The sequence below is a fragment of the Mauremys reevesii genome, linkage group 10, assembly GCF_016161935.1.
Source record: "Mauremys reevesii isolate NIE-2019 linkage group 10, ASM1616193v1, whole genome shotgun sequence".
Taxonomy (NCBI): Eukaryota; Metazoa; Chordata; order Testudines; family Geoemydidae; genus Mauremys; species Mauremys reevesii.
The window spans coordinates 63,672,758-63,699,901 of record NC_052632.1 but is presented as its reverse complement, the minus strand read 5'-3'; the positions used below and the strand labels follow the sequence as shown (position 1 = coordinate 63,699,901).

At 40.1% G+C, this 27,144-nt stretch overlaps 2 protein-coding genes and 1 long non-coding RNA gene across 12 annotated transcripts in view; 2 read left to right on the top strand and 1 right to left on the bottom strand.

Annotated features, from left to right (window-relative positions):
- Window positions 1–236: 236 nt before the first annotated feature.
- Window positions 237–18,485, top strand: LOC120372979. The gene is made up of 3 exons (XR_005585311.1): window positions 237–360; window positions 3,017–3,067; window positions 18,312–18,485. It is a non-coding gene; the product is annotated as an uncharacterized LOC120372979 (long non-coding RNA).
- LOC120372978 (alpha-N-acetylgalactosaminidase-like) lies at window positions 3,508–27,053 on the bottom strand. Of its 10 annotated transcripts, none has more exons than XM_039490650.1 (10): window positions 26,762–26,817; window positions 22,913–22,993; window positions 21,581–21,818; window positions 20,831–20,999; window positions 18,063–18,237; window positions 16,802–16,979; window positions 13,299–13,393; window positions 12,124–12,285; window positions 10,523–10,720; window positions 3,508–5,337 (listed from the first exon to the last, which is right to left on the bottom strand). In XM_039490650.1, the coding sequence occupies exons 4-10, from the start codon at window positions 20,983–20,985 to the stop codon at window positions 5,077–5,079; spliced, it is 1,224 nt and encodes a 407-aa protein (XP_039346584.1). In that variant the 5' UTR covers window positions 20,986–20,999; window positions 21,581–21,818; window positions 22,913–22,993; window positions 26,762–26,817; the 3' UTR covers window positions 3,508–5,076. The 10 variants fall into 10 exon arrangements, with proteins under 10 accessions (XP_039346584.1, XP_039346580.1, XP_039346581.1 ...); XM_039490646.1 differs by having other exon boundaries at window positions 21,697–21,818; XM_039490647.1 differs by having other exon boundaries at window positions 21,697–21,818; window positions 26,728–26,810.
- Window positions 26,883–27,144, top strand: part of ZC3H7A (zinc finger CCCH-type containing 7A) — a 56,134-nt gene continuing 55,872 nt past the window's right edge. Inside the window, exon 1 of the mRNA XM_039490636.1 lies at window positions 26,883–27,015. The gene's annotated coding sequence lies outside the window, so the exon portion shown is untranslated. The remainder of the gene's footprint in view (window positions 27,016–27,144) is intronic.

Here is a 27,144-nt window from a genome sequence, read left to right as displayed (position 1 = left end):
CTACTTCTCTGTTGTTTGTCCGTATGATCTGTCTTGTTCTTTGAGTGTTTGTCTGTTACATAATTTTCCTAGGTGTAAATTAATTAAGGTGGTGGGATATGATTGGTCAGAGAATTTTGTTTACTATGTTAGGATTGGTTAGTAATATTTTAGTAAAATGATTGGTTAAGGTACAGTACAGCTAAGCAGGACTCAAGTTTCACTATATACAAAGTTCTTGGGAAGCAACTCCAGGACACAGCCCCAAGATCAGAGCTGCCAGAACTCAACACTCTGCCAACGATACCATGCAGAAACTGGAGTCCCCCAGATGACCTGATCCTGACTGGTTCATCTGTCTTATCAGGAGTGGTGAGCACTGTATGTGTAGCATGTGCATTCTGTTTTAGTGATTGTTAATAAATAGAGGTTAAGTAGGATATTACTGTGTAAGGCTCCTGCACTGGTAAAAGACCCCGTAAACCTCCAATAGATTAAATGCTGGGACCACAGAGAATGGGCGTTTGCCCAGAGGAGTAGAGCCCGGATCATGAAGGGGTAAAGTTGGGTACCTTTTGGAGCCCTAGGAACTGGGAAAAGGGGTGCCTAAATTAACCGGGTTATGCCTTGAGCCCGAGGAACTGGGTAGAGGTGGGATGTCCTAGAATGTGCGAGTAACAGAATTTTGTGCACATAACAGTAAAGGGCTTTTTGGGGGGCGGGGGGAGTTTAGATCTGCAGAAAGTAAACTTGCTTGTTGCAGATGGAGGTCCCTTCATGACAGGGAAAGAGAAGGGCTTTGCTTCTTGTTTGGCAATGATACACCCTTCATTAAATACACTTAATTGCATCATTCACCAGACTGTCCTGTGCATGGGTCCTTGGAGGGAATAAAAAGGATATTGTGAGATGAAATTAGTTATCTACATATGCTCAATTTCTGTCTTGCAACATCATCTTTATTCAGCTGAAACATCTTATAACAGTGACCTGTTGTAGCATAATGATTTTCTCCAGTTAAGTGTGTGTGGAGGGCAGGTGTTGGAGGGGTTCTGTGTGCTTGAAAAAGCTATAATAGAATTTCTTTCAAACCACAAGACCAACAAGGCTTGTGAGTTTTTGGAATTTATGAATGATGTCCCCTCTGTCACAAGTAGCTTTTCTATGTGATATTACTGGTCACTTGTATTCCCTCAACTTGCAGCTTTAACACTTCAGCCATGGCTGTGTTATTTGCTGCTGTTCTCTCCCACTTCATTGTGTAAAGGGGCATACCCTGTCCTTGGTTTTCTATTTGCTTCTAGTATTTTTGTAAAATGTTTTGTTACCCTTAATACCCCTAGCCAACCTAATTTTGTTTTGTGCCTTAGCCCAGGGGTCCCCAATGCAGTGCCCGTGGGCCCCATGGCATCTAAGTGCGCCCGCGTACTGGCTGGCGGAAGAACATCCACTGAAATGCCACTGAAATTCAGCAGCATTTCGGCAGTGACGCCTCTGGATGCTGCTGCTTGTCGGCGGATGCTCATCCGCCGCCACAGTCCTTGGTGGCTCGTTGTCTGGCGCCTGCCAGATGAAGAAGGTTGGGGACCACTGCCTTAGCCTGTCTAATCTTGTCCTTACATGTTTGACCTAGTTTTCACTTTTCATAGGACTTTTTGCGTTTCTGATTGAATATGTCCTGGTTAAGCCAGAGTGGTCTCTTACCATACTTTCTATGACGAAGGTAGCTAGGGGCATAAAGGGTAACAAGAAAACGTTTTATAAATACCACATTCTGCCCACTTGTTCTTCTAATGTATTAAACAACCGTTCAGCTGTTGAGGTAATATTAAAATTAACTAAAAACCAAGTCCCAAAAACCAGTGCACCCAAAAATTTGTAACAGGAAAACCACTGGTTTGACCATACACAAGAACAAACTGTTTGGACTTTGAGTAAAATACAATTCTCCTGACACATCTGCGTTTGCAGAACATAAGAAATGTTGACATTAAAGAATCATACTGTGCCCTCTAAAATCCCCCTTGTAATAGATTAAGGGGGAGGATAATATACACATACTGATCTATACATTACAATTGGGGGATTGCTATTGATAAGATTAAAAGTTGTTAGCTATATTTTTAATAACTTGTAATTATGAATAGTGAGTAAATATAGCTAAGGTAGCATGCAGGCCAAAGCTTTGCCTGACATGAGTGTTTTTGTTTTTCTCAAATTTGCTGATTTGTTTACTTATCTTGCCAGCAATATTACTTTAACCTGTTGTTTTGGAAGATATAAGCAAGAGGTACAAACATGCAATGATAAATACCCCTCTGCCCCTCCCCTCACAATCTCTGAAACAGGCTGACCCAGGGCAATGTGATCCAGAAACTACAAATTCAGCAGTAAACTGAAGCTTGTGTACACGTAACATGTGGGTTAGGTAAAAATCAATAGGTCATGTGTTGAATGGTGGTTGGAGGAAAATTGTGAATGTTAAAAGGTTTAAGAATCCAAGTGAAAATGAGACCAAAACTGGAGAAATGCTAGATCAGTAACTGAAGTATGGGACTGAAAGACCAGACTAGGAGATGAGGAGAAGTGATACCATCATGGAGGAAGGAAGGACTTCTTGGCATCCCGGGATACAATAACTTGGGTCCATTTACCTATTCAGTCTTGTCTGTTGTCACTTGTGTCTGGACATAAATTTATGCCAGATAAGTAACAATAATTCTATTCTGAAATTGTATTAAAGACAAAAACTTATTAAAACTAAAGTGGATGGACTTGGGACTGGGTTTCCCACTCTACGCTCCCAACAGAGGGAGCTATTTATTAGCCTTCTCAATCTCTGTCCTGGGTTTCAGATATGATACAGAATATCAAATTCACCAGCTGAGTATATGGGTAGAGCTCCATTATCTTCCAAGCAGTTGTGACCACTTACATAAGTGCTGTAATTGGCCCTGTAGATTGAATCAACTCAAAGTAAATGGTCTGAAGCCCAAGTTCTAAAGTTACATCTTCCTCTTTCCTTCTTTAATTCTAGCAACTGGTCTTTGGCATGTGAGAGCAGTGATGTCACATTTCCCCAATAAAAGTAAAACTGACAATCTCAAACATTTCAACTAAAATCTTTTGGGTGAAGAACATGCCAAAAGCTGAAGTGAATAACTATTGTACTGAAAGTTTTCTCCATATCTGTATGGAGTTAGCAGTTACCCTAACTTTCCATAGTAGATAGCTGATCATTTTGTACAATTAAAACTTTTTCGCCATTTGATTTAATCAGAGACACTATTAGTTTTTTTTCTATAACAATCTTAATTTAAATAGAAAGCAGTATATATACTATGCACTCAATAATAAAATACATGAGCTAAGGTTGTGTTTATAAGTGGTTTTAAGAACTCATGCACATTTCTGTAAATGTATTTCACACACATTCTGATTGGAACAACATTTAATTTGCATGCATTGCACATCACTACTTTAAGTTCAGTGTCTTTCTAAATGAATGAATTCTGAGAAGTGACCTTATTGCTTAAAAAACACTTTATTTGTTCCATTCAAAATAACTGTGATTATGACTTTTCATTACCAGGTTTGTTGATTTACAGTTGAACAATAAAAAAGGGGTTCCTTGACGCTAAGTATAACAAGATGAAATGGCATAAAATGAAAATGAAAATATTTAAACTGACAACTAGTGAAACTTTTAGACATGAGTGAATAGATACAATGAGGAGTAATTACTATAAGCCAGATTCTTCCCTCAGATAAACCAGTACTATGCTATTAACTCTGGAGTATCTGAAGGGGAAATGCATAAAATTAACTTATCAAAAGCCTAAGAGTCAAAACTTTACAGAGAAAGTGCATTTTAATTTACCTGAAAACAAATCAGTCCTCACTACAATCCTGTGAGGTAGGAAAGCATTCAGAACTATATTTTACAGAGGTGGATACTGAGGCACAGATCAGTTGAGGCCACAAAGCATGTCTGAGGGCAAAGCAGGGGTAACAAGTTCCTGGTTCTCAATCCCGTGTTTTCAGGCCACTAGAGCATGTTGCCTTTCAGTTTATTATACAGAGAATAATAATGCTGTAATTTTTAAAAAAAGATGCTCATCAAAGTTGATAGGCCCAAAATAGAATGCACAGCCCGTCCCACTGCCAAACAACTTGTATTCTAAATACCCTGTTATTAACAAAACTCCATAAATACCAGTGCTCCAGAAAAAGGTCTGCATAGTCTTAAACTGCCTGTCAGTCCCTGTGTTTTCTTGGCTCACGAGTATGGAGCTGGCAGGAAGGGAGACTATGGAGGTACAAATGTCACATTTTGTTATTTAAATACATGTTGCAGCAAAACCCTAGCATCTTAGGTTTGTTTTGTTTGGGTCACATGGCACAAAGGCCAAAAGTTTAAGGACTATATTCTTCCTTAGGCTGCACAGAGGTGGTTCCTATTAAAATGAGAGACACATATGTTCATTTAACCCCAGCGGGACTGCAGCCTCAATTATGAAGCACATAATTTCTTCACTATCTGTTGGGGAACATTCTGAAACAAACTCACTTAAGGAAAAGAGGGTGAGGGGAAAGGAGAGGATATCGTATTTCAGGGCTGACCGCCTTTGTGGTCTCTCTAAATAAAGTTATACATACCATCTATATTTGGGGAGATCAAAGGGAAGATCTCTAGCATTCAATGTGTTTTTTTGTAAAAAGAGAAATCTCATTTTCAAAACAAGATGTTCCTGAAAAAACAAAGATCAGCCACTTGGTTTGTACTGCTCTGAAAGTGCTGTTTTTCTTCCTTTCTGCAGGTTCAACCTCAACATATTCCTCCAGGTATACGCTAATATAGAACCCACAGTAGCAGTTAAAACAGCTTCCAGATCTTATTTGTCTAGTGACAGTTGAAAGATGACTGCCATTTCAAATGTACTTTAGATAATACACCTGATACCAAATCTCTCTGATACAAAGCTCCTGTACCTTAGCTCCCATCCACAGCGAACTCCATTGTAATTACCCTAGTTAATCTTTTTATTGCAGTTCAAGTGCTTAGGCTCTCAAGATTGGTTTTGTACATTAGGTGAATCAACACAGAGGCCTGAGAAACAGCAAGACTACACCCGTTGGAGTAACTTGTATGTTAATAGTTGTATCGAGTGCAAAATCTCCTAAGAACGCTTGCTCCAAAACATCATAGATCTTGTATCCTTCCTTGCAATCTAGGATACCTAGTAATGCTAAATTGGTTGCGAAAGGTCTTGGCATTCCATCTGTGCCATTGTTCATAACCGCTATGGCAAACTGTCCGTTGAACAGGATTCTCTTCCATACTTCAAAATGATGCCACTGTCAAATAGAAGTATATTGCGGGGATTAATTTTCATTGTCCTTGCATCATCATTTCTGACACTGGATACACGGAAGTCACACACATCCCTTTGTGCTTACAATACTATTCGCAGAAACTGTCACCACTATTTTATTAACTTAAAAGTAGCACTATTATTAGTTTGCAGTTAAGCTGAGTGAAATCCCTGTGAGATAGATATGATGGGGGTACAGACCTGATGCAGATGAACAAAATATGGGCCATCTCTCCTAGCTATTAATTCCCTCAGAAAATAGAAGTGAGAGGTGCTGCTTTAGGGATTCACTGGATTCCAGATGTTACTTATACTGCATCTAAAAGTATCTGAGGGGATGTCTACACTGCAAAAGAACACCTGGGCCTGGCCCAGGCCAGTTGACTCAGGCTCACAGGGCTATCAAATTGCAGGGTAGATGTTTGGGCTAGGGCTAGAGCCCAGGCTCTGGATCCCTCCTTCCTTGTGGGGTCTCAGAGCTCAGGCTCCAGCCTAAGCCCAAAAGTCTACACTGCAATTTTACAGCGCCACAGCCTGAACGCTGCAAGCCTCAGTCAGCTGACAAGGGCCAGTGGCTGGAGTTTTATTGGTGCAGACGTTCCCTTAGGTACTGTAGACAAGTGCCTGCCATGAATGTCTTACAGTAAGTAGCCAAATAAGACTGTCTTAAGGAAATCTTACATCTTGCTGTGTTTGGCAGCATAAATCTGCTCACATTTTTACATCACAACAATGGAAGGTATGCAGGAATCAAAATGCTAACTGTTCCAGGCGTTTTAAAAATGGAAGCAAGCTGTTATCGATATATATTTTATAATCTTCTGAATTTGTTCTGTGATGGACACTTATGCTTATTAATAAAGAGCATCTTTTGTTTATATTTGGGGGGGGGATAATCTATAACTTTCTCCCAGAATAGGTGAAGGTGCAATGTAGTAAAATGAGTAAATGATCTCTGATTCTGACAGACTAGCCTTAAAAACTTGAAGCTATGGCCAGATAGCTTTGTGAAAGAACTGGATGGCACACACTGATCTTTATATGTTGTCCAGGTTGACCCAAATGATCTCCCAATCAGTAAGTGTTGGTGCTGGATGCCTGCATGCGCCAATATTCATTTCTAGTGTTGCTGATTTTGTGCATCTACTATGTTTTGCAACAGCATCAGTGCTGGTTTTGTGCATGTTTTTTGCAACTATCTTACATAATGATCCTGCTTTTTCTACATTTAAAAAGTTTTATTGCCTTTGTAGAACTAGAAAATTGCTAAAAAGAGGGAAAATAGATTACTTCAATTTGAGTCCCACAAGTAAGTTTTTTACCTGGAAAAAATAATCCCATTGCCCTAGAGCCTGTATCTATTCCAAATGCTGTTAAGTGTTACAATTTTTTTTTTGACAATGTGCCAATTGTATGGTTCTGCTTTGTGCCTGTGCAGCTACATCAGAGGTGGGCAAACTACGGCCCGCGGGCCACATCCAGCCTGTGAGACCGTCCTGCCCGGCCCCTGAGCTCCTGGCCTGGGAGGCTAGCTCCAGCCCCCTCTCCCGCTCCCCCGCAGCCTCAGCTCACTCGCTCTGCCGCCGGCGCAATGCTGTGAGCTCCTGGGGCAGCGCAGCTGCAGAGCTTGGCCTGACCCAGTGCTCTGTACTGCGTGGTGGCGGCAGTGACCTGGTCTAGCTCCAGCCAGGTGGTGCGGCTGTAGCGCCACCAGCCACTGGTGCTCGAAGCAGTGTGGTAAGGGGGCGGGTTGGATAGGGCGGCAGGGGGCAGTCAGGGGACAGGGAGAAGGGATGGTTGGATGGGGCAGAGGTCCTGGGGGGGCCATCAGGAATGAGAGGAGGGGTTGGATGGGGCGGCAGGGGACAGGCAGGGGCAGGGGTTTCGGGGGCAGTTGGGACAGGGAGAAGGGATGGTTGGATGGGTTAGGGATCCCAGGGGGGCCGTCAGGAATGAGAGGAGAGGTTGGATGGAGTGGTGGGTGTCAGGGGCAGAGAGTGGGTGTGTGTGGCTGGGGCAGGGGTCATGGAGGGGCCGTCAGCGAACGGGGGGGTTGAATGGAGTAGGAGTCCCAGAGGGGGGCAGATAGGAGGTGGGGTCCGGGCCTCGACCCTCTCCCCTAACCGGCCCTCCATACAATTTACGAAACCCAATGCGGCCCTCAGGCCAAAAAGTTTGCCCACCCCTGAGCTACATGGTAGATACAATTCTATACTTATTCTTACAGATTATGTTTATACTTTCACTTCATCCACTGTTGTCAATTATATAATTACCCACCCATCTTTCCAGCAGCTCCAAATAATTTCCATAGTGAGTAAAACAATCAAAAGTTCTGCTTACTTCTAATCTCTTTCTACACATGGGTCCTATTTATCCAGTGTCTCATTCAAACTATCACATAAGACATGTTTCTTGATGTGATTCTAAGCTTCTAAATTAATTTGCCATTCCAGAAAGTCAGGACCAAACTCTGCCCTATATTCTATTGTACTCTATTGTTAAAGCCCTACATATCTCATCTGATAAGCAGCTAGAGCAGGGGTAGGCAACCTATGGCATGTGTACTGAAGACGGCATGTGAGCTGATTTTCAGTGGCACTCACACTGCCTGGGTCCTGGCCACCGGTCTGGGGAGCTCTGCATTTTAATGTAATTTTAAATGAAGCTTCTTAAACATTTTAAAAACCTTATTTACTTTACATACAACAATAGTTTAGTTATATATTATAGACTTAAAGAAAGAGACCTTCGAAAAATGTTAAAATGTATTACTGGCATGCAAAACCTTAAATTAGAGTGAATAAATGAATACTCGGCACATCACTTCTGAAAGGTTGCCGACCCCTGAGCTAGAGTGTTGCCTAGATGGTTTGCTGCTGATACTTTTGTTTAGAATGATGAAGGATCCCTAATAGCTAGAAAAAATGACACAACCCAAGAGCCTGCTTTTACCTATGCAAATAAGCAGCTCCAAATCTCTGTATCTCCTGAAAGCAAAGGTGCTCTATATGAAAAGCTCCAGCAGAATGGTACGCTTACATTTAAATTTAGCAGATGCATTTTATTATTCCTACAGCTCAACCAGGGCATAGATATCTGAGAGTAGCTTGCGCTTAGGAAAAGCTCAGCATAGTTCTTACACAGTCAGCAGGACAGATGCGTAACTCTAGTGCAGTTGCACTAGCATAACCATGGGAAGAATTTAGCTTAAATATTTAGGACTTTGTCTGCTCTTGGGAAGTTTCTCTTCAAATCTCACAGCCTTAGCCTATCATATGCAATATCTGGGGATAGAGAGTGCAGCAGGGTGGAGACATCAGCCTGGGAAAGCCACAAAGTATGACATTGGCTACAAAGGCCACATGGTCTCACCTTATCATATGAGCCCAAGGCCCATCACCAAAATCTCAGGTCTTTTATTTCTCGGAACCATTCATTTTATTCTCTTAACTGCACTGAAAACCGGCTGCAAGTTGTGATGAATAACCAATACCACAGTTAGGAACTAAATGCATTCCTACTTAACCCACTGTGGCTTGAAGATGCTGCAAGGAAGGCAAAAAACTCTCTGGTCCTCTGCCAATTGACCCATGGGAGAAAAAATTCCTTCCTGATCCCCTAATCAGGTGATCGGCCAGAGCCATGGCATCTGTCAGGCTGGGTTCCCAATCTCATTTTGGGTGGCTAGAGTGGGCTGCTGGAACGGAGCTGAAAGAGGCTCCACGTGGTCCCTGCACTGGGCTAAATGGTGGAAGATGAGGCCAATCAGCACCCCTCTCTCCCAGCTGGTCAATGAGTGCCAGAGACTCCCAGTAGGAGGAGCTAACTATTGTTCCTTGGCAAGTGTCTGCCTTTATTGCTACTGAGACTGTCCCCCTTTCATTGTGAGTCCCATCAATTTCTCCCACTCGTTAATGTGGATGGGTGGCATTTTGCAGCAGCTAAAGATTGTGTAATTCCATTCTACTGCAACCATGTAACACCACTGTGTCAACTCTATTGAGCTCAGTGGGATTGTTTACTTAACTGAGAACACCATGTGACACTGGATCTAGTAAGATTATAGTAAGTTTCCAGATACCTTTTCACCCTGAAGAGAGAACATTTATGTGTTTAAGGAAATCAACTCTTAAAATTGACAAGGCTAGAATGTACACATCTCTTGCTTTGTGTAACTGTCAAGAGATTGAGACATCTCAGTAATGTGGTAATCCTGAAACAACTGTAGTTTTACCATTATGGCAGGATGTATGGGCAAAGACCAACCTAGGCAGAGGTGAAGAGTATTTACCATAGCAGCATTTGCTGACGGTTATGCTATAAAATACTAGTTTTCCCATTTTATGTGTGGCCCTCATGCTGGATATGATGAGAGTTCAGGCTCTCTACTGGATATGATGGTAAAATGAACTGAGCCACTTTCCCCCCATCCACCTTTTGAGATTCTTGGGATTCTCCCTAGAGCCCAAGAGCTCTCTAAGCATGTACTGTGATCAACCCGCAGATCTAGAGGAAAGTCAAACAAATAAGGACAAAAGTTACTCGGAAGCAGAGAAACTCAATAAATTGCCACTTGAATTACACTGTTCTTGAATCCAAATTGATACCGGATGAAGTGATGTTCTCAGCCTCCAAGAAAGGAAAACATTATATGAAGCCTAAACGGCTGTATACATTAGCACAGAAACTGATAGAATAAAAAAACGCTAACAAAATTCAGACTGGATGTAAGCTGGTGCAACTCCTGTGGAAGTGTCTTGGCCAAATTCACTAGTGATGTAATTGGCAGTGTAAGTTACTTATGTGTAAACTCATTCATATGTATCCAACGAATGTGTAACCTATGTATGCAGAGAGGGAGGGGGAGGAGAGTGTGGCAGGAAAAGTAATTAATAATAGGAATGTGTAGATTAACACATCTTTCCTCAACCTTTCCAGCAACATTAAATAAGTGATTAAAAACAAATCGCTACAACTTACGTTACTTACCAAAGGACTGGAAAGGCTGTTTTAAAAATGAAAAATTCTGAAGCTTCCTTTCTTGGGAAAATATAAGATAAAGTGTGAGTTTCTGGCAGAGCTTGGTAATGAGGCATAGCAGAACCATCATTTAAAAATCAAAACAAACAAAAATATAGAGAGTAGACAACTAGCAAATTGGGTACCTGCATAATGCGCTGTCCCTGAATGCCCAGAGAATCTTGGTTTATATAAATCAACAGCTTGTTTTGCAAGATGTACTTGGCATCCTCAGAGATTGTCCTTAAATCACTGGACATAAAGAGAGGGGCTGCCAGGATTGCCCACAATGCCATCTGCACTTTTGACTGCTCATAACTCAGGCCAAAGTTACCAATAATCAGCTGAAATAAATCAGATACTGTTAAATGAAACTGTCTGTATTGTAGTAGTGTCTAGGAACCCTAATCACAAACCAAGATCCCAGTGTCCTGGCACATGCCATGTGACTCTCTTAAAAGAATGATAATGTATACCAAAAGCCTACTACATTACAATTTAGCGCATGATCCTGCAAACCCTCTATGTGCAGAAATCTTACTGAAGTTAATAGTTGAAAGCTTGCAGAACTGGACTGTTACTTGTATTGTCTTTTATACAACATTTGTCCCAAAATGCTTACAGCATTAATTCGGTTTCAGAATGAACCATATCTTCTCCTTCATGACAAAATCCTGTTTCCATAATACCTCTCTACAGACTTGCAAAATTATCTTAAATTTACCAGCCCATCAATAAAATGTACTTCTCTCCCTTTAGCATGAGCAATTCAGATTTTGAAAGGCTACCTTAATTGCCTCCCTTTGACTGTAATATATTTGTTTAAATGTTTACCAATATTTTTCCGCTAGGCTATTTTGGAGAGCAGTTTTTGGTAATTAATTACGCGTTAACCACCAGTGTGCTCCCAGCCAGGGTGACACATAGTTCCATTTTGCCACCCTTCCTCTTAAACGTGTTTGTGAAACAACTTGAAGAGATCATGAAGTATTCTGGATGTTCGTGCCATTGGCATTGTGATTATTATTAAGGGTAGGATTCTGCCACAGAGATATTTATTTTGAATATAGGTAATGAACCCAAGGGCCCCAGTGAAGAGGCATTATAATTTTAGTAAGAAAAGCTTTTTTACCACATTAATACTTGGCATTCATGTAGAACATCTTTCACTAGATGATCTCAAGGCACTTTACAAACATTAATTCCTAGAAAAAAAGTTAAGGTAGCAAATATGTACCTACTGCTTTAAACCAAAAATATTAGAACATTAGTTATTTACAAAATGTTTAATAGGAAATTCTGAGTTAAGGTTAAAAACCATTTTGGCTTGAGATCCATGTGTAATTTCTGGCTGAATTTTTTTTTCCTAAATAGTTTAATGTGAACACTGTCTATATCAGATTTAAATTCAAAGGCAGTGCAACCTTAACTACTGAGCTGCCACTACATCTCTATACTCATCTCACGCTATAAATACCTCTAATGGTATTATACCATTTTGAAGATGATTAAGTTGAGATAAAAAGAATGATGCAGTGAGTCAGTGACAGAGGCAGGAGTAGAACCCAAGAGTTCTGACTCTGTCCCCTGCTCTAACTGCCGGACATGTTTTCTATGCACAAGTGCATAGTATCAGTCTTGTCCATTAGCTGTTCACAGCTGTCTTTTAGGAAGTCTTGTTAAATTGCCTTTTTATCAGGATCTATTTAAATTTCAACAGAGAACAAAATATTAAAAAGATAACTACCATATCTGGATCATTCCATCTTCCTGGGCCAGCTGCAGGTTGCAGTTTATCCTGGTTATTTCCATACCACTCAATAATATTTAGAACACTCTCCCAGGAATCCTGGATGTCACCAAAATTTCTCCAGAGGTTACAAATGTCACCAAGTACGGTATAATTTACCTTAATAAAAATATAAGTAATATATTTATATGTATACTACGTATGTGATCATCACATCCATGAAAGAAATTATTTTATTTCTACAGCCACTGAATAAACTATATTTATTCTGCCCCTTTGTCCTCTGTGCCAGGACTGCTACTGCCATTATAAATCTCTGAGCAACTTCGACAGCTCCCATTCTCGGCTGCCTCCTGTTCTCCCTCTTCCCTCCCTTCCTCCTTTCCCCTCTTGTTCTTCTGCTTTCCTACCAACACTAATTGCTGAGTGGTGGGTCTGCAATAGCGGAAGTCAACTCTCCCCATTATGACACAATCATCTGGTACAAAATTAACTGGATCACTAGGCTTCAGAACTGGAACCAATAGGCTGTTAAATATCATGTTATGAGCTCTCAGACAAACAAAAGTAGGTGGGGGAAGGACTATGTATATAAATACTGTTTTGTTACAGTTTATACTATATTTAAGTGGCATTTTCCATCACCAAATTCACAAAGGTATTGATATAAAACATTTAAAAAAACCAATAAGCTGACTTGTTCTCCAGAAAAGCAAATAGGGTTTTCTAAATTTCTAAAGGAGTAAAACGTTCCCTAGCACAGAACATTAATCTGTGTTGTTCTCAAACAATTTTTTCCAAAGGAAAAACAACTGATTTTAAGACAGTGGTTTAGTTGCCATTTGTAAACTGAGAAGAGCAGACACCTTTGCCAGGCTATTTTATTTTCAGATGTCATACCCATAATCTGAATAGGAGAGATTGGTATCTACAATGTACAGCTTTCTCCTATAAGCATCTGAAAATCAGAAGACTTTGGTATTTCATTAGTGCAGTGAGGTTATTCATCTAACAAGGTGGTGCCTGTATGCAGAAATGAATGGAATAGAATAGGACTAGTCTGGCTGGTGTGCAGTTCATTCAAATAAGTTCCAGCCATTTGTCAAGAGGTCCCAGTTAGCTAAATACTGTCAGCTAAAGAGTAATAAAATAAAATCAGACAGTGGAGATACCTTTGGGGGAAGCCCTCCTTCATAGGCTGGCCAGCTACATGAGTAAGCGATAGGTCTTCCTGTTTTATTCAGAGCAATGCTCATCTTTGGGTAGCCTAAACAAAATTGAGCACTGGGTAGTAATGCAAGGCAATATTAACATATTACATAACAACAGTAATAGTGTTCTAGTTTTTTCACTTGCTATTGTTTTACAAAGATAAGAGTGGAGACTCTTCTTTGGTGAATTACATATGGAACAGGAATTATATATGGAACATGGCTAATTACAGGTTTCCTTTACAAAGAGCATATAGTTACAATTTATGATCACGCCTGCCCCAAACTGACTGCAGAGTAAGAAAACCCATTTTTTGTATATTCCTGTTTTCAAGTTCTTCAGCAAGAGGCAGATTTTTTTCCAAAATAGATGTGGGATTGGAATAATCTTATAGTTCTGAACCAGTGTTTAAGAAAAGAGCTGAATGGCGTAGTAGCATTGTAGTGTGTTGCCATTAAGGAAGTCTGGGTTTGGAAAAGAACCAAGGACTCTCCTTCTTTAGACCAGCAGAAAACTGAACATCTTGAAGAGATTATGTTCCTGAAAACCCTTACACGTGTGAATACGTTTTTTGGAAAAGAGGTGCTGCGAGTACAGGATCTTGCCCCCCAGTATCTTTCATTGCTAAGCACCTACTATGACAGTCTGGGAGCAGAGTCCTCTTTACCCTATCTGAGACTCACCTATTTAAAACAAATCCGAGTCACAATTTTACAGTCTCCATTAGCACTCATTATATACATACAGAACATAGGTTTCAGAACAGTTGGCTTTGTAACACCTATTTTCTTGTGCTTATAAAACTTTATAAAAATGTACTGTTGTAATAATTTGGCCTCCAAACTCACTCTAAATGTGAGCTCAATTGTAAGAAGTGAAAGTTCATAATCTCACAACAACAACATATACAGTAGAACCTCAGAGTTATGAACACCAGAGTTATGAACTGACCAGTCAACCACACACCTCATTTGGAACTGGTAGTACACAATCAGGCAGCAGTGGAGACAACAACAACAACAACAACAAAAGCAAATACAGTACAGTATTGTGTTAAAAGTAAACTACTAATCAAATAATGGGAAAGCAGCATTTTCTTCTGCATAGTAACGTCTCAAAACTGTATTAAGTCAATGTTCAGTTGTAAACTTTTGAAAGAACGACCATAACATTTTGTTCAGAGTTACGAACATTTCAGAGTTACGAACAACCTCCATTCCTGAGGGGTTTGTAACTCTAAGGTTCTACTGTAACAATAAATGGTGATGGGAAAAGGTGCAAAAGGGAGACAGACAGTGTTAGTTGAAACAAAAATGCTTACACTGATATAATCCAAGGACTGTGTTAAGAACATGCCTCGCAAACAAGAGAAGTGTGGAACTGGAAATCAATGGACCAAAACTGGTGTCAGAAATTATGCCTGACTGCTGGACAAAATAATAAGGGGATGGGCTATTTCACCCTTCATTCCCTTTTTAAAAGAAAAGACTTTGGGGGAAAAACAGCCTGCAGGCTAACAACCACTGCTGACTGGTAGATGAGAGGACTGGAAGAAGCAAGCTTTACCATCAAGGCTTTCTCCTGGGACTCACTGTTACACCACTGGTCCGTCATTGTCCTAATCCTGAGGGAGCTCATGATGAGACAGGGCCAGAGAGAGAGGGACCCAAAGGACATCACCACCTACACTAACTAAATCCTGAGTATCACCTGAGATGTGAGGCTTTGTCACCCCTGCCCATATCACTTGTTTCGTCTCTTTCCTATTCTCTTTCTTTTGCCATCTGTCTAATAAAAGTTTGGCTTAGCTGGCCAAGACCATATATTTTGCAACACTGCTATAAGCCTGTGACGAAAGAGGGAGATGAAAGCAATGCAGTAAACAGGATGATGCTGGTACAAGCTTGCCAGGTCACAAAGTGGCTAACTAGACATTTGCCATGCCTGTGTTTCTCTAGGAGTGAGATAGGAAGTGAGAGTCAACACCAGGGCCAGAAGCTGCATTTTTCTGCCTTTCCGATTCTTTTCTCTTCTCGTTTGTGCGTGTTTGTTTTGTTTTTTAGAAAATGGAATCTGACTTTAACAACAACAGCAGCAACAGCTCTAGCCCATCTCAACTAACTTTTTCTTGTTTCCCTAAAAGGACAGTTTTAACTAAAAGACTTTCAAACTGGTTTTTTTTCTTCCTTTTAGTAACTCTACAGCTAAAGGGAAAGGGAATAAGGGATACTGTTAAAATAAAAGATTTATTTCATAGTTTACATAACTGTGTTCCTTCTTTTTTTAAATCTTTAAAAAAGGTTAAAAAGATTTTATTGGTGTGTTTGTCATGGTAGTAGGCAGGCTGAGTTCTCTGTATTCCAACTCCCCAAACTATGTTAGCTGTTAATGTTGGACAGTGACAGAGTCATATTAACACCCTTGACACTCTGAACCTCTTTATTCCCTCAAAATTAATACAACAGTACCTTAATACACAAAAATATTCAATGCTTCATAATTGCCCCCTAACTTTTTTATTTATATTTTTAGAGCTCTAGCAAAATCCCTTCATCCATTCTGTGTTATCAGTGAGTGGAAAAAAATATTTTTCTGTTGTTTTAAAAAAACCAAAAGCCATGGACAACACTTTTTGAACAGGGCTTCAGCACAAATGGTTGACTTTTACAACTTGGAAAGCAGGCCCTCAGTCTCACTGAGGACTAGTATCTTTGCTCTGTTTGAGTAAGCTGAATTTGGTTGAACAAATTTATGACTATTTTAAAACTTACTAGGCCACAAGCAGTAGAACACTATGCTAAGGTTGCAGATCTGAACTTAGACATAGGGAGATGCACTGCACATCTTTTGAGGATGCTCAGGATCTCTTATGTGAAGTTTTTAAAATCTTTCACCTGAAGCATCATTTACTGGCTGCAATTTGAGGCAAGATACTAGATGTGATGGACTGACATGACCAATATTCCTATTAAAATGCTATATTGAAAACGAGAAGGAGACTGAGAGGAGAGATGGGGAGGCAGTAGGAAGCAGATCCAGAATGAGAGGGGCACAATCCTGTTGACTTCCGCTGGAAGTTTGAGTGCTCAAAGACTGCAAAACAAGGGCCTTATTTTGAATCCTGTTTCTTGAGTAGCTACTTAAAATGAGCTAAAAGCTGCATTACGGAGCAGATGGGTGGAAACTTCATTTAGATAAAACAAGATCATGAGACATTACAACTCAATATTGAGCTTAACGAATCTAAATTTAGATACACCCAAAACTAATAAACATATAAATAGAAATTATTTGGAGATGAAATAACAGGATGAAAAGCAAACCTACTACTTCACAGAACTTGAAGATTTCACAGGCTTTTTAAAAAATGGATTATCCAAGTTTAAGAAGCTTCATTTAAAAATAAAACAAAACTCCTGAGCCAGTCTTTCCCTTGTTCAAAGATTAATCCTAAGAAACAAACCTATTGCTTTAACAGATGAGTTGGAATAGCAGCCATCAAGCTTCAGCATGTCAACTTCCCATTCTGCAAATGTTTTGGCATCTGTATCAATGGTGTCCAGTGTGGTCCCAGGATAACCCATGCAGGTGTAGTTACCCATGTCACTATAAATTCCAAATTTCAGCCCTTTGGAATGTATCTGGTAAAGCAAATGAAAGTGATTCTGATTAGTTTATGATTCCAGTGTATTTGTCTTCTAATATCCATTGATACTAAATCTCTTCTGTTTGTTAAACATCTTCATTATTTTTCTGAAGTTAGATTTCTCTTGGATGCTCTCTTGTGAGGTCTCTGCCTATTTTGGCAATGATGTTCTGAGAGCCTTTGCATATCAGAGTCCTAAAAAGCTGATTGTTGTGCAGTAATGGCTGCTTTGGATTCATGATGAAAAATATAGTTAAAAGGTTGATTACTTGGAGTAATATGTTGCCTTTCATGCAAGGATCTCAAAACAGTTCACAAGGATTAGGATGTAGGTAAGCATTGTTATACACATTTGGTAGAAACAAACCAGAACAGTTAAGTGACTTACCCTATGTCGCACAGTAAGTGGCACAAGTAGGAACAGAAACCAGGAATTGTGGCTCCCAGTTCTCTATGCTAACCATTAGATCCCTGCCTCTCTGCAAAATATGGCTTTCATTCCAAATACACACTACGGTTCCATCCTGCAAACACACACATGCTTATAAGTGACTTCAGTGGAACTACTCAAATGTGTAAACTGGTAAGCATACATGAAACTCTGCAGGATTGGGGCCTTGCTGGGTTCCACTGTACACAACCACATTGTGTAACTGACCAACTGCACAGAATAATGCATCTTTGCTCATTTGTAAATATATCTACCTTCCTTTCAATTCTAACTCAGAGCATGTTAATATATTCCTAAGGAATAATGTTGATGAACCCTAAGTGTCCACTGATCATCATCCATATGTGCAGGCTCAATGAAAATCCAATATGTATTTCTCTTAGAGATATTCGTAGAATCATTTACATGTATTACAATTAAGCTGTTCCCTGTAATTTTTCCAGCTAAGTAGCTTGACATTTATTAGTTGTCATTTAAGTGAATTCTGCAGTAAGTTATATGTATCCTTTTCTAATAACAGTTTCTTTAAATAACTAGGTTCAAAAGAAAATTGTATTTTTAGCACCTACATCTGAGATACCACAGTGAGAAACTTGTGTTTAAGTACATGTATTTTACTTAACTTACATAATCAGCAAGGGCTTTAATACCACTCGGAAACCTATCTGGGTCTGGCTGAAGCCTGCCCTGGGAATCCCTTTCCTTTGCAGACCAGCAGTCATCAAGGTTCACATATTCATAACCCAGCTCCTTCCATCCATCTTCTGCCATCTTGTCTGCCATAGCTTTGATCAAGTACTCACTGGTTAAAAACAGAAGATTGCATTAACAAAATTGTTGAAATGTTACATTTTGCTTATTTGTGTGTGTTTGCAGGGACCTCAAAGGGTCAGGACCTCACCTTTACATCTCCTCAGAAAAATGGCAATTCCAACCGAACAATGCCACTTCATACCTTGCTGGCTAGCCACTGATTCAGAACAGAGTCACAGGGAAAATGGCTCAATTCTAGTTCACCAGCACTACTTCTTCCAGCTCCTGAACTTTTCTTTAAAGGTATTTAAATTTATATTATATGGTATAGTAATCTCATAGTACCCTGCCTTATAATAATTGGATTTAGAAACCTTTCCATTTTAAAGATCAACCATTGTTTTAGTTACTTAACAGGTAGAAAAAATGGGACTTGGCTAAAAAATTTCCATCTTCAGCTAGGTTCTTTGTCAGGGTTATAGAAGTGGCCAAAATATTTGTCTCCTTGGCTACTGCTGTGCAAGCATTACCAAGTTGATCATAAAACATTTCCTGTTCTGTGAATTCTAGGAAAGTACTATGATCTTAACAATGTTAATACACTAAGTATTTGACATACTTAGCCTTTTTAGTGTCAAGTCTAAAGTTCAGCTTGCTTTGCTTGTATTTATTAATACAAAACAATGAAGAATTGTCTCTCCCTCAGTTAGTCTGAAGCAGGCTCTTAACAATAACATTTCTGAGATATAACAGTAGAGGGAGTTCTCTCAATATTTTCTAGCTGATTCCGTTCTGATTCTAGTTGTGTACATGAACATTATTTCCTTCCTGTTGTAGAAACCGCATTTCCAGCTTCCTTTTTTAGACAAATTTAGGCCACCTCCCACAATGGCAGCAGTGAAACACTATGGTTTTGTCTCAATACCTTTCAAACTGGGAAACACAATGATCTAGCAAAAACAATGAGGAGTCCTTTTGGTACCTTAGAGACTAACACATTTATTTGGGCATAAGTTTTCGTAGGCTAGAACCCACTTCATCAGATGTATGAAGTATAAAATACAGGAGCAGGTATAAATACATGAAAGGATGGCGGTGCTTTATCAAATGTTAGGTCAGTCTAATGAGATAACATCAACCCAGGAACCAAACCCTGCTACAAACCCCGGTGCCAACTCTGTCCACTATTTAAGGGACACCATCATAGGACCTAACCACATCAGCCACACCATCCGGGGCTCATTCACCTGCACATCTACCAATGTGATATATGCCATCATGTGCCAGCAGTGCCCCTCTGCCATGTACCTTAGCCAAACCGGACAGTATCTACGCAAAAGAATAAATGGACACAAATCTGACATCAGGAATCATAACATTCAAAAACCAGTAGGAGAACACTTCAGTCTCTCTGGTCACTCAATAACAGACCTCAAAGTGGCAATTCTTCAATAAAAAAACTTCAAAAACAGACTCCAATGTGAAGCTGCAGAACTGGAATTAATTTGCAAATTAGATACCATCAGATTAGGGCTGAATAAAGACTGGGAGTGGTTGGGTCATTACAAAACCTAAACTTAATTTCCCCAATACTAATCTCACCCTACTGTTGCTCACACCTTCTTGTCAACTGTCTGTAATGGGCCACTCTCTTACCACTTCAAAAGTTATTTTTCCTCCCTTGGTATCCTGCTGTTAATTGATTTATCTAATTAGACTGACCTAAAACTTGGTAAAGCAACCCTCATCCCTTCATGTATTTATACCTGCTCCTGTATTTTTTACTTCATACATCAGATGAAGTGGGTTCTAGCCCATGAAAGCTTATGCCCAAATAAATTCGTTAGTCTCTAAGGTGCCACAAGGACTCCTCTTTTTTTTTTTTTTTTTTTTTTTGCTGATACAGACTAACATGGCTACCACTGAAACCTGTCACAATGATCTAGGAAGTCCATGAAGGCTTCCACAAATGAGATTTTAAAATTAAAGAATAAAAATTGGTATATACACAACAGGGACAATAATATAAACATCTCTTCATAAGAGAATGTGGAAGGGGGGGGAATTAAATCCTACAAGAATTCTTTGAACAAAAGATGAAAAAAGGGGAAGAAAAAAATATAAAAACCTTCAGTAAATTGTGCAGGGACTAGAATTATTGTACTTGAGGCCACCTTACAACAGCTATTCAACCATCCTTCTCCTTTGAGAAGTAAAGTATTATATTTATTTTGTAAATAAGCTCATTAAAATAAGTGAATTGTGATTTTTTTTTATTCAAAACCTTCTTCTAATCTAGTGTAACTGACTGAACCTGGATTTATTCTTATCCTAAAATCTTACCTAAATCTATGTAGGCATTTATATTACCCCTATCACCATGGCATCTAGACACCAACATTCTATGTACTTAATATTATTAGAAGTGTTACTAAGGAGGCACGACTCTCACAAATGTTGTAATAACATTATATTTGTATCAACACTATGCTTTTGGTCTTCTTTGTCTTTTTTATATGGGGTGAGACAGACAAAACCCGAACAGTTTGTTCAACATCCTCTTAACGCTAGCACAGTTTGAGAAGTTTCCTAACTGTGATATTTAGAATTCTTTTACAGCCATTCTTGATCAATTATCTTACCTGATGCAGTTTCCAGGATCAGTTTTGCAATCGGTATTGCATCTAAAACGTTCCCAAGGCAGCCATCCCATTGGTGGAGTCCTCAGTAAACCATTATCTAAGGATGAACAGCAGGCAGCCAATCCCAACAGGATGCTCAGAGGAGGCAGCAACATGATTAACAGGACAACTATAAATCAGAAGAATGGATCCAATTAATATTTTCACCTTTAGCACATCTGTTGTTCAAAAACAGTCCTACAATTTGACTTGTTCTTAATTGCTAGTTATCTGTGTCTTAGGTATTTCTGGGGCTTCTAGCAACCAGGTATCTGAAGGACACCAAGGCACAGGAAATACAAAGATTTCAAAGGCTGATCATAATTAAACATGGACAAATCTAGATATACAGGGGGACATTTCTAAACCTTTGAACAATGATTTATTTGTCTCTTTAATTATCAATAGGAATTTGCAGCTAAAACCCATTAATCACATTGAGAATACATCATGATAAATATAATTGCACACTTCAAGGATCAAACGCTTCTTCCAAATATTAATACATTAAACTCTTCAATATCACTTTTGAGTAAACACTATATTGCCATTTGTTTTCCATTAAAATGCATATAAAGCTTGTATGGGTAGATTTTTTCTACAAGATTCGTCAGAAATGTATATCAGTATACAACATACAGTTTTAATCTTGGCTGGTGGATCTCTCTTTCACCTTACCATTCAGAGACTGACCTGGAGCAATGACCTTACCTTGGGTTGAAGATGCAAAATATGCAACTCCTTTGGGATAAACTATTTTCAGTAACAAATTTGTTTTAATGAACGTGGCATCAGGCTTAAGAAAGGGATTGGTTAAAATATCTCACACTTCTCACTTGCTCCCAGGTCTTCACTGCTTTTGCTTTCTCCAGTTTAGATGTTGGTAATGAAATCCTACTCCCAGGGTAGGATTGCCATCATCAATGATGCTGGAGCACAAATGGAATCACTACAAAGACAGAGAGATAGTCATAGATAATTCCTGGGACTCTGTATGTTACAGAACGTTTCACTTCCTGGGAGGAAATGGTTGATAAAAAGAAAAAATATATATTTTTCTAATAACTGCAAGGGTAATTGACATCCTTCTACATCTCTGTGTGTGTTTCTTTTACTCTCTGCCTGGTACTATCAAAATCTACATTGCAGTCTTAATTGGATGAGCACTTAAAAACAGATTTTCTTCTCTATTGGGTTATTAAAGGCCCCTACATAGCAACGCATGTTTCTCCCAATATTCTTGCCTAAATTTTTCCTTAGCCTCGTCTGTTGTGAAGTGTGCTAAATTGATTGAAAGACACAGTAGAACCTCAGAGTTACGTGCACCAGAGTTATGAATTGACTGGTCAATCACACACCTCACTTGGAACTGGAAGTACGCAATTAGGCAGAAGCAGAGACTAAATAAATAAATAAAGCAAATACAGTACAGTACTGTGTTAAACATAAACTACTAAAAATAAAGGGAAAGTTAAAAAAAAAAGATTTGACAAGGTAAAGAAACTGTTTCTGTGCTTGTTTCATTTAAATTAAGGTGGCTAAAAGCATAATTTTTCTTCTGCATAGTAAAGTTTCAAAGCTGGATTAAGTCACTGTTCAGTTGTAAACTTGCGAAAGAACAACCATTATGTTTTGTTCAGAGTTATGGACATTTCAGAGTTACAAACAATCTCCATTCCCAAGGTATTCGTAACTCTGCAGTTCTACTGCAGGTGCATTTCGTATATGTATACACATATAAAACATATAACTTTATCAGCTATACATAGTAAAATGTTATTAATGAGTTACATTGAAGAGCAAGAACTTGTAATAGAAGCGGGCAGCTTACAACTATGTTTAACATGCAACAATGCAAACTGAAACTTCCTCATTTCGTTTAAAATAAAATTCCTTGCAACATTATTTTTTTTTCTTAACTATGAAAGTTACTGTTGCCACATGAACTATAATTACACAAGAAGCAATTTAGAGGCATCAAAAGTGAGCGAGAAAACATAATTATCCAAACGTTATAGAAGAGTTAATGATCAAGTATCTCACCTATATCAAAAGCAGGCAGGCTGACCGATCTGTTCCTGGGGAGATCTTCTTCATTAGAAAAAGAAGACACATGTGATCCCCCTTGTTTTAAATGGAGATTAAAAAAAATTATTCACAGATCTGTTTTCTATAATTTATTCTTTTGATTTCACTGGATCACTTATCTCAGATTATTGTACTAAGTTATATTTATTATTTAGTGTAAGATCTCCCCCTCTCTCTGAAGGTACAATAGAACATTCCAACAGCTTTCCATCTGACATATTTGCTCTCCTAGAAGGAAGCAGAAAAGGAGGAAAAAATCCTTTATCAGTCTTGGGGGATTCTACAGGGCCCATCACAATAGTATCTAAGTGCTTCAGCAGTCAAAGATCCAACTGTGCCAGCACCAATGGCTATTGTGCTAGCATGTGTGTTGGCCACAACTGTATCTCTGAAACTGAAACTGTTACTAAACACAATAATCTAATTCCAGCCCTCACAGTTGTATTAATTCTCTCTTTTATGGCTGCAATTGTCTTGGCCTAATGGTACCACAGAGAATGAGGGTCTAAGAGCTGAATGCTGACCTATTTCTGGAAGAAAGGAAATCCCTAAACCAAGGATAACTGTTCCTTCATATAGACTCATAGACTTTAAGATCAGAAGGGACCATTATGATCATCTAGTCTGACCTCCTGCACAATGCAGGCCACAGAATCTCACCCACCCACTCCTGTAACAACCCCCTAACCTATGTCTGAGTTATTGAAGTCCTCAAATTGTGGTTTAAAGACCTCAAGGTACAGAGAATCCTCCAGCAAGTGACCTGTGCCCCATGCTGCAGAGGAAGGCGAAAAACCTCCAGGGCCTCTGCCAATCTGCCCTGGAGGAAAATTCCTTCCCAATGCCAAATATGGCCATCAGTTAAACCCTGAGCATGTGGGCAAGACTCACCAGCCAGCACCCAGGAAAGAATTCTCTGTAGTAACTCAGATCCCACCCCATCGAACATCCCATCATAGACCATTGGGCATATTTACCTGCTAATAAAGATCAATTAATTGCCAAAATTAGGCTATCCCATGCACCAGGTACCTCAAGAAGAGAACTGGTCTATTCAGTATCTTGTTTTCATATTCAGGATCATTCAGTAAGAGTCAGAAATCTGACCAAGTTTCAGATTACTGCTATTTCTGCCCATTGTTTCTCTCTTCCCCACCCTCTTTTCTGTGTCTCTCCCTGTCTGCATTTCCCTCTCAAAAAGCTCCCATTTTCCATTCTTTCCTGTAGATTTTATTTCCTTCCCTCTTACATGTGCTAAAATAATAAATAATGAAATAATTATTACATTTAAACTGTTATAAGTAGTTTTAAGCATCAACACCTAATTAGATTAATTGGGGGTAGGCAGATCACTCCTTTAAGTCATTGTTTTGAGCTGTCTGCAGATTCAAAAACAGTCTTGTAATGGTTTATGCTTATGTCCTCTCTACACTATGGAAATTTTACTTGCATCTCTATATTGATGTAGTTATGCCAGTGCAAGTCTCTAATGTAGACACACTACACTGGGATCGGGGCAATTTACTGATGTCAGCCCCAGCTTGTGCTGGTGCAGCATGCCTAAATTAGTGGTATAACTATACTGATGTGAATTTCCTTAATGTAGATGTTACACTGACAAATTCCAGCCATCAGCAGGCAGGATCGAACTTGGGACCTCTGAAACTAAATACATGAGCCTCTACTGCATGAGCTAAACACCAGATGACTATTAAGCAGACTCATTAATCTGTTTTTCTAAGTGGTCTCAGTGCCACTAGCTAGGACAGCGCACCACACCCAGGTGTGTGGGTTACATAGACAGGACCTCAGTTTGTTTGTATATGGTATATCTTAGTATTTGGGATGAGTTTCAGTTGATATGTTTTATTTGCATTTTGATTTTCATAACAAAATCAGAAATGGAAAGAAAAACAGTAGCCACTGGAGTTTGTACATAGTATAACCTTTTATAACCCTGACCTATGGTATATGACTGGGGCTATGAAATTTAAAAAAATTAGCCTTGCAACAGCGCAGTTGGTGTCACGCTCTTATTACTCCCAAGACCAAAGCCAGTAGCATCAAAGAAGCGTTGGCCTAAGGGCTCGATGTACTCCACTTATATTTAATTGGATATATCATCAATGCTCAGAGTGTGTGGGAGTGACGTCAAAGATTAAACATGGACAAATCTAGATATACATGGGGGCATTTCCAAATCTTCAAACAATTATTTGTCTCTTCAATTATCAATAGGAAATTTGCAGCTAAAACTCATTAATCACATTGAGAATACATCATGATAAATATAATTGCACACTTCAAGGATCAAATACTTCTTCCAAATACTAATACATTAAATCCTTCAATATTACTTTTGAGTAAACACTATATTGACATTTGTTTTCCATTTGCCCTTCCTTAACATTTGAGGTCAATGAAAGGCAAAAAGCACCTCTATTTTTAGTAGTGGACTGCTATAAGGGAGAGGTAGGACTTGGTAGCAGAATCCTGTATGAAAATAAAATGCTCATTTTAAGCTTCAGAAACCTAGGGGGGAAAAATTAAGATAGACTGACTCAAAAATAGGCTAAAACTGAAATGTATTACTTCCCATACTAGCTCAGACTATTTGTCCATCCAGTCAAGCATCCCACTTCCAGCAGTTATCAAAGCAATGTTTCAGGGGATGTGAAACTCCCTTGTAGAACAAACAGCCAGTTGTACAATGCCATGGAATCCTTTCTGAGTGCTGCAGGCAATCACTCTATGCCACAAAAGAACATAACATAAGAACATAAGAAAGGCCGTACCGGGTCAGACCAAAGGTCCATCAGTGAACCTAACAGGCAATGATCAAGTGATCTCTCTCCTGCCATCCATCTCCATCCTCTGACAAACAGAGGCTAGGGACACTAAGTACTAAAAGATAATGTTAGTTGGTCTGATTGCACCAGGAGCATATGTGTGTGTGTGTGTGTGTGTAGCTATCACTGCATTGTAGGTAACAAGGGGGAATCATGCAGGATACTGCTTTCCAAACCAGTGAGTGTGAGGGCTACTCCCTTTGTTTGCAGGATGGAGAGTTATACTTTCCCTTATTTTTAACCTATTCACATACACGAGTGGGTTACCATGCAGGACCACGCGTGTGAAATGAAGACATTATAGTGAAGGCTGCATTGTCACTAGCTGGGAGACACCACAGGCACAGTTTGACACTTGTGCCTGCAGTTGTACCTGTGGTAGACTGCCTGGGCTTGTGTCTGCCAGTGCCATGCCGTGGGACCGCACAGTGCCCCCGCCCTGTCCCTGTGCAAAGCATGGCAAATGGCATCAGGAGCCAATGCCTTGGAGGCGTGATGCTGCGGGGCGACACCGCCCCAAGACAGGACAAAGGCCTGACGCCACTTCGGGCCCTCGGGGTGATGTCATAATGACGCATGCCGCACGCTGAGCACACCCAGGTGTCATGGGGCCAGGCCCACCTCCTGACGGCACCATGGCAGCCACGTTTATGCCACACCACAAGGCAACCGCCCCGCCTCACTGAGGTGCCCCCACGTTGGCAGGACACCGTGGCGCAGCCCACCCGCGTCTCTTCAGGCCCCACCCACGGTCACGTGGTGCAGTGTCGTGTGGGAAGCAGAGCGAGAACCCGCGACGGGGGAAGAACCCCCCACATCCCGCGCACGCGCAGTGCTGTCAGTGTCTAGCGAACCGGCCGCCACCCCCCACATCACAACGACGGTTGGCGACGAGACAGGGCTCGGAGGCGGAAACAGTACCTATAAGCGGGGGGCCAAGCGCAGTACTAATTACCGTGTGGTGTGGACAGTCTGGCACCCCGTGCTTCCGCCGGCTTCCTGAGGGGGCGGTGTGATGGTGAACCTAAGCCAATCGGAGACTCAGAGACTGCCGGCCTCCACCTATCAGGAGTGGTGTGTCTCCGGCGTGGCAGTTGAGGAGCCAATTGGAGGTGGAGATGTTGCCCGCTCCTGTGAAACATCGTACCCGGGAGGGAGCGATATAGAGACGCATAGTTTGAGTAATCAGCCAATCGAAGGAACGGAGAGGTAGGCGGGGACATATAGAGCCAATCGGAAGCAAAGAATCTGTTGGCTTCAGCCAATCAGAGGAGCCGGTCCTGTCCTAGGACTTGTGGAGCCGATGGGAAAAGCAGAAATGTGCCCCCGGCCGCCAAT

Coding starts and splice junctions, on each gene's coding strand:
- LOC120372978 (XM_039490641.1), bottom strand. CDS start 27,029: ATGTCCCCGCCTACCTCTCCGTTCCTTCGATTGGCTGATTACTCAAAC. Junction 22,994..26,761: donor CAGACTGTCCACACCACACG/GTAATTAGTACT, acceptor ATTTAAAACAAG/GGGGATCACATGTGTCTTCT. Junction 5,338..10,522: donor AGGGACAGCGCATTATGCAG/GTACCCAATTTG, acceptor TCTATTTGACAG/TGGCATCATTTTGAAGTATG.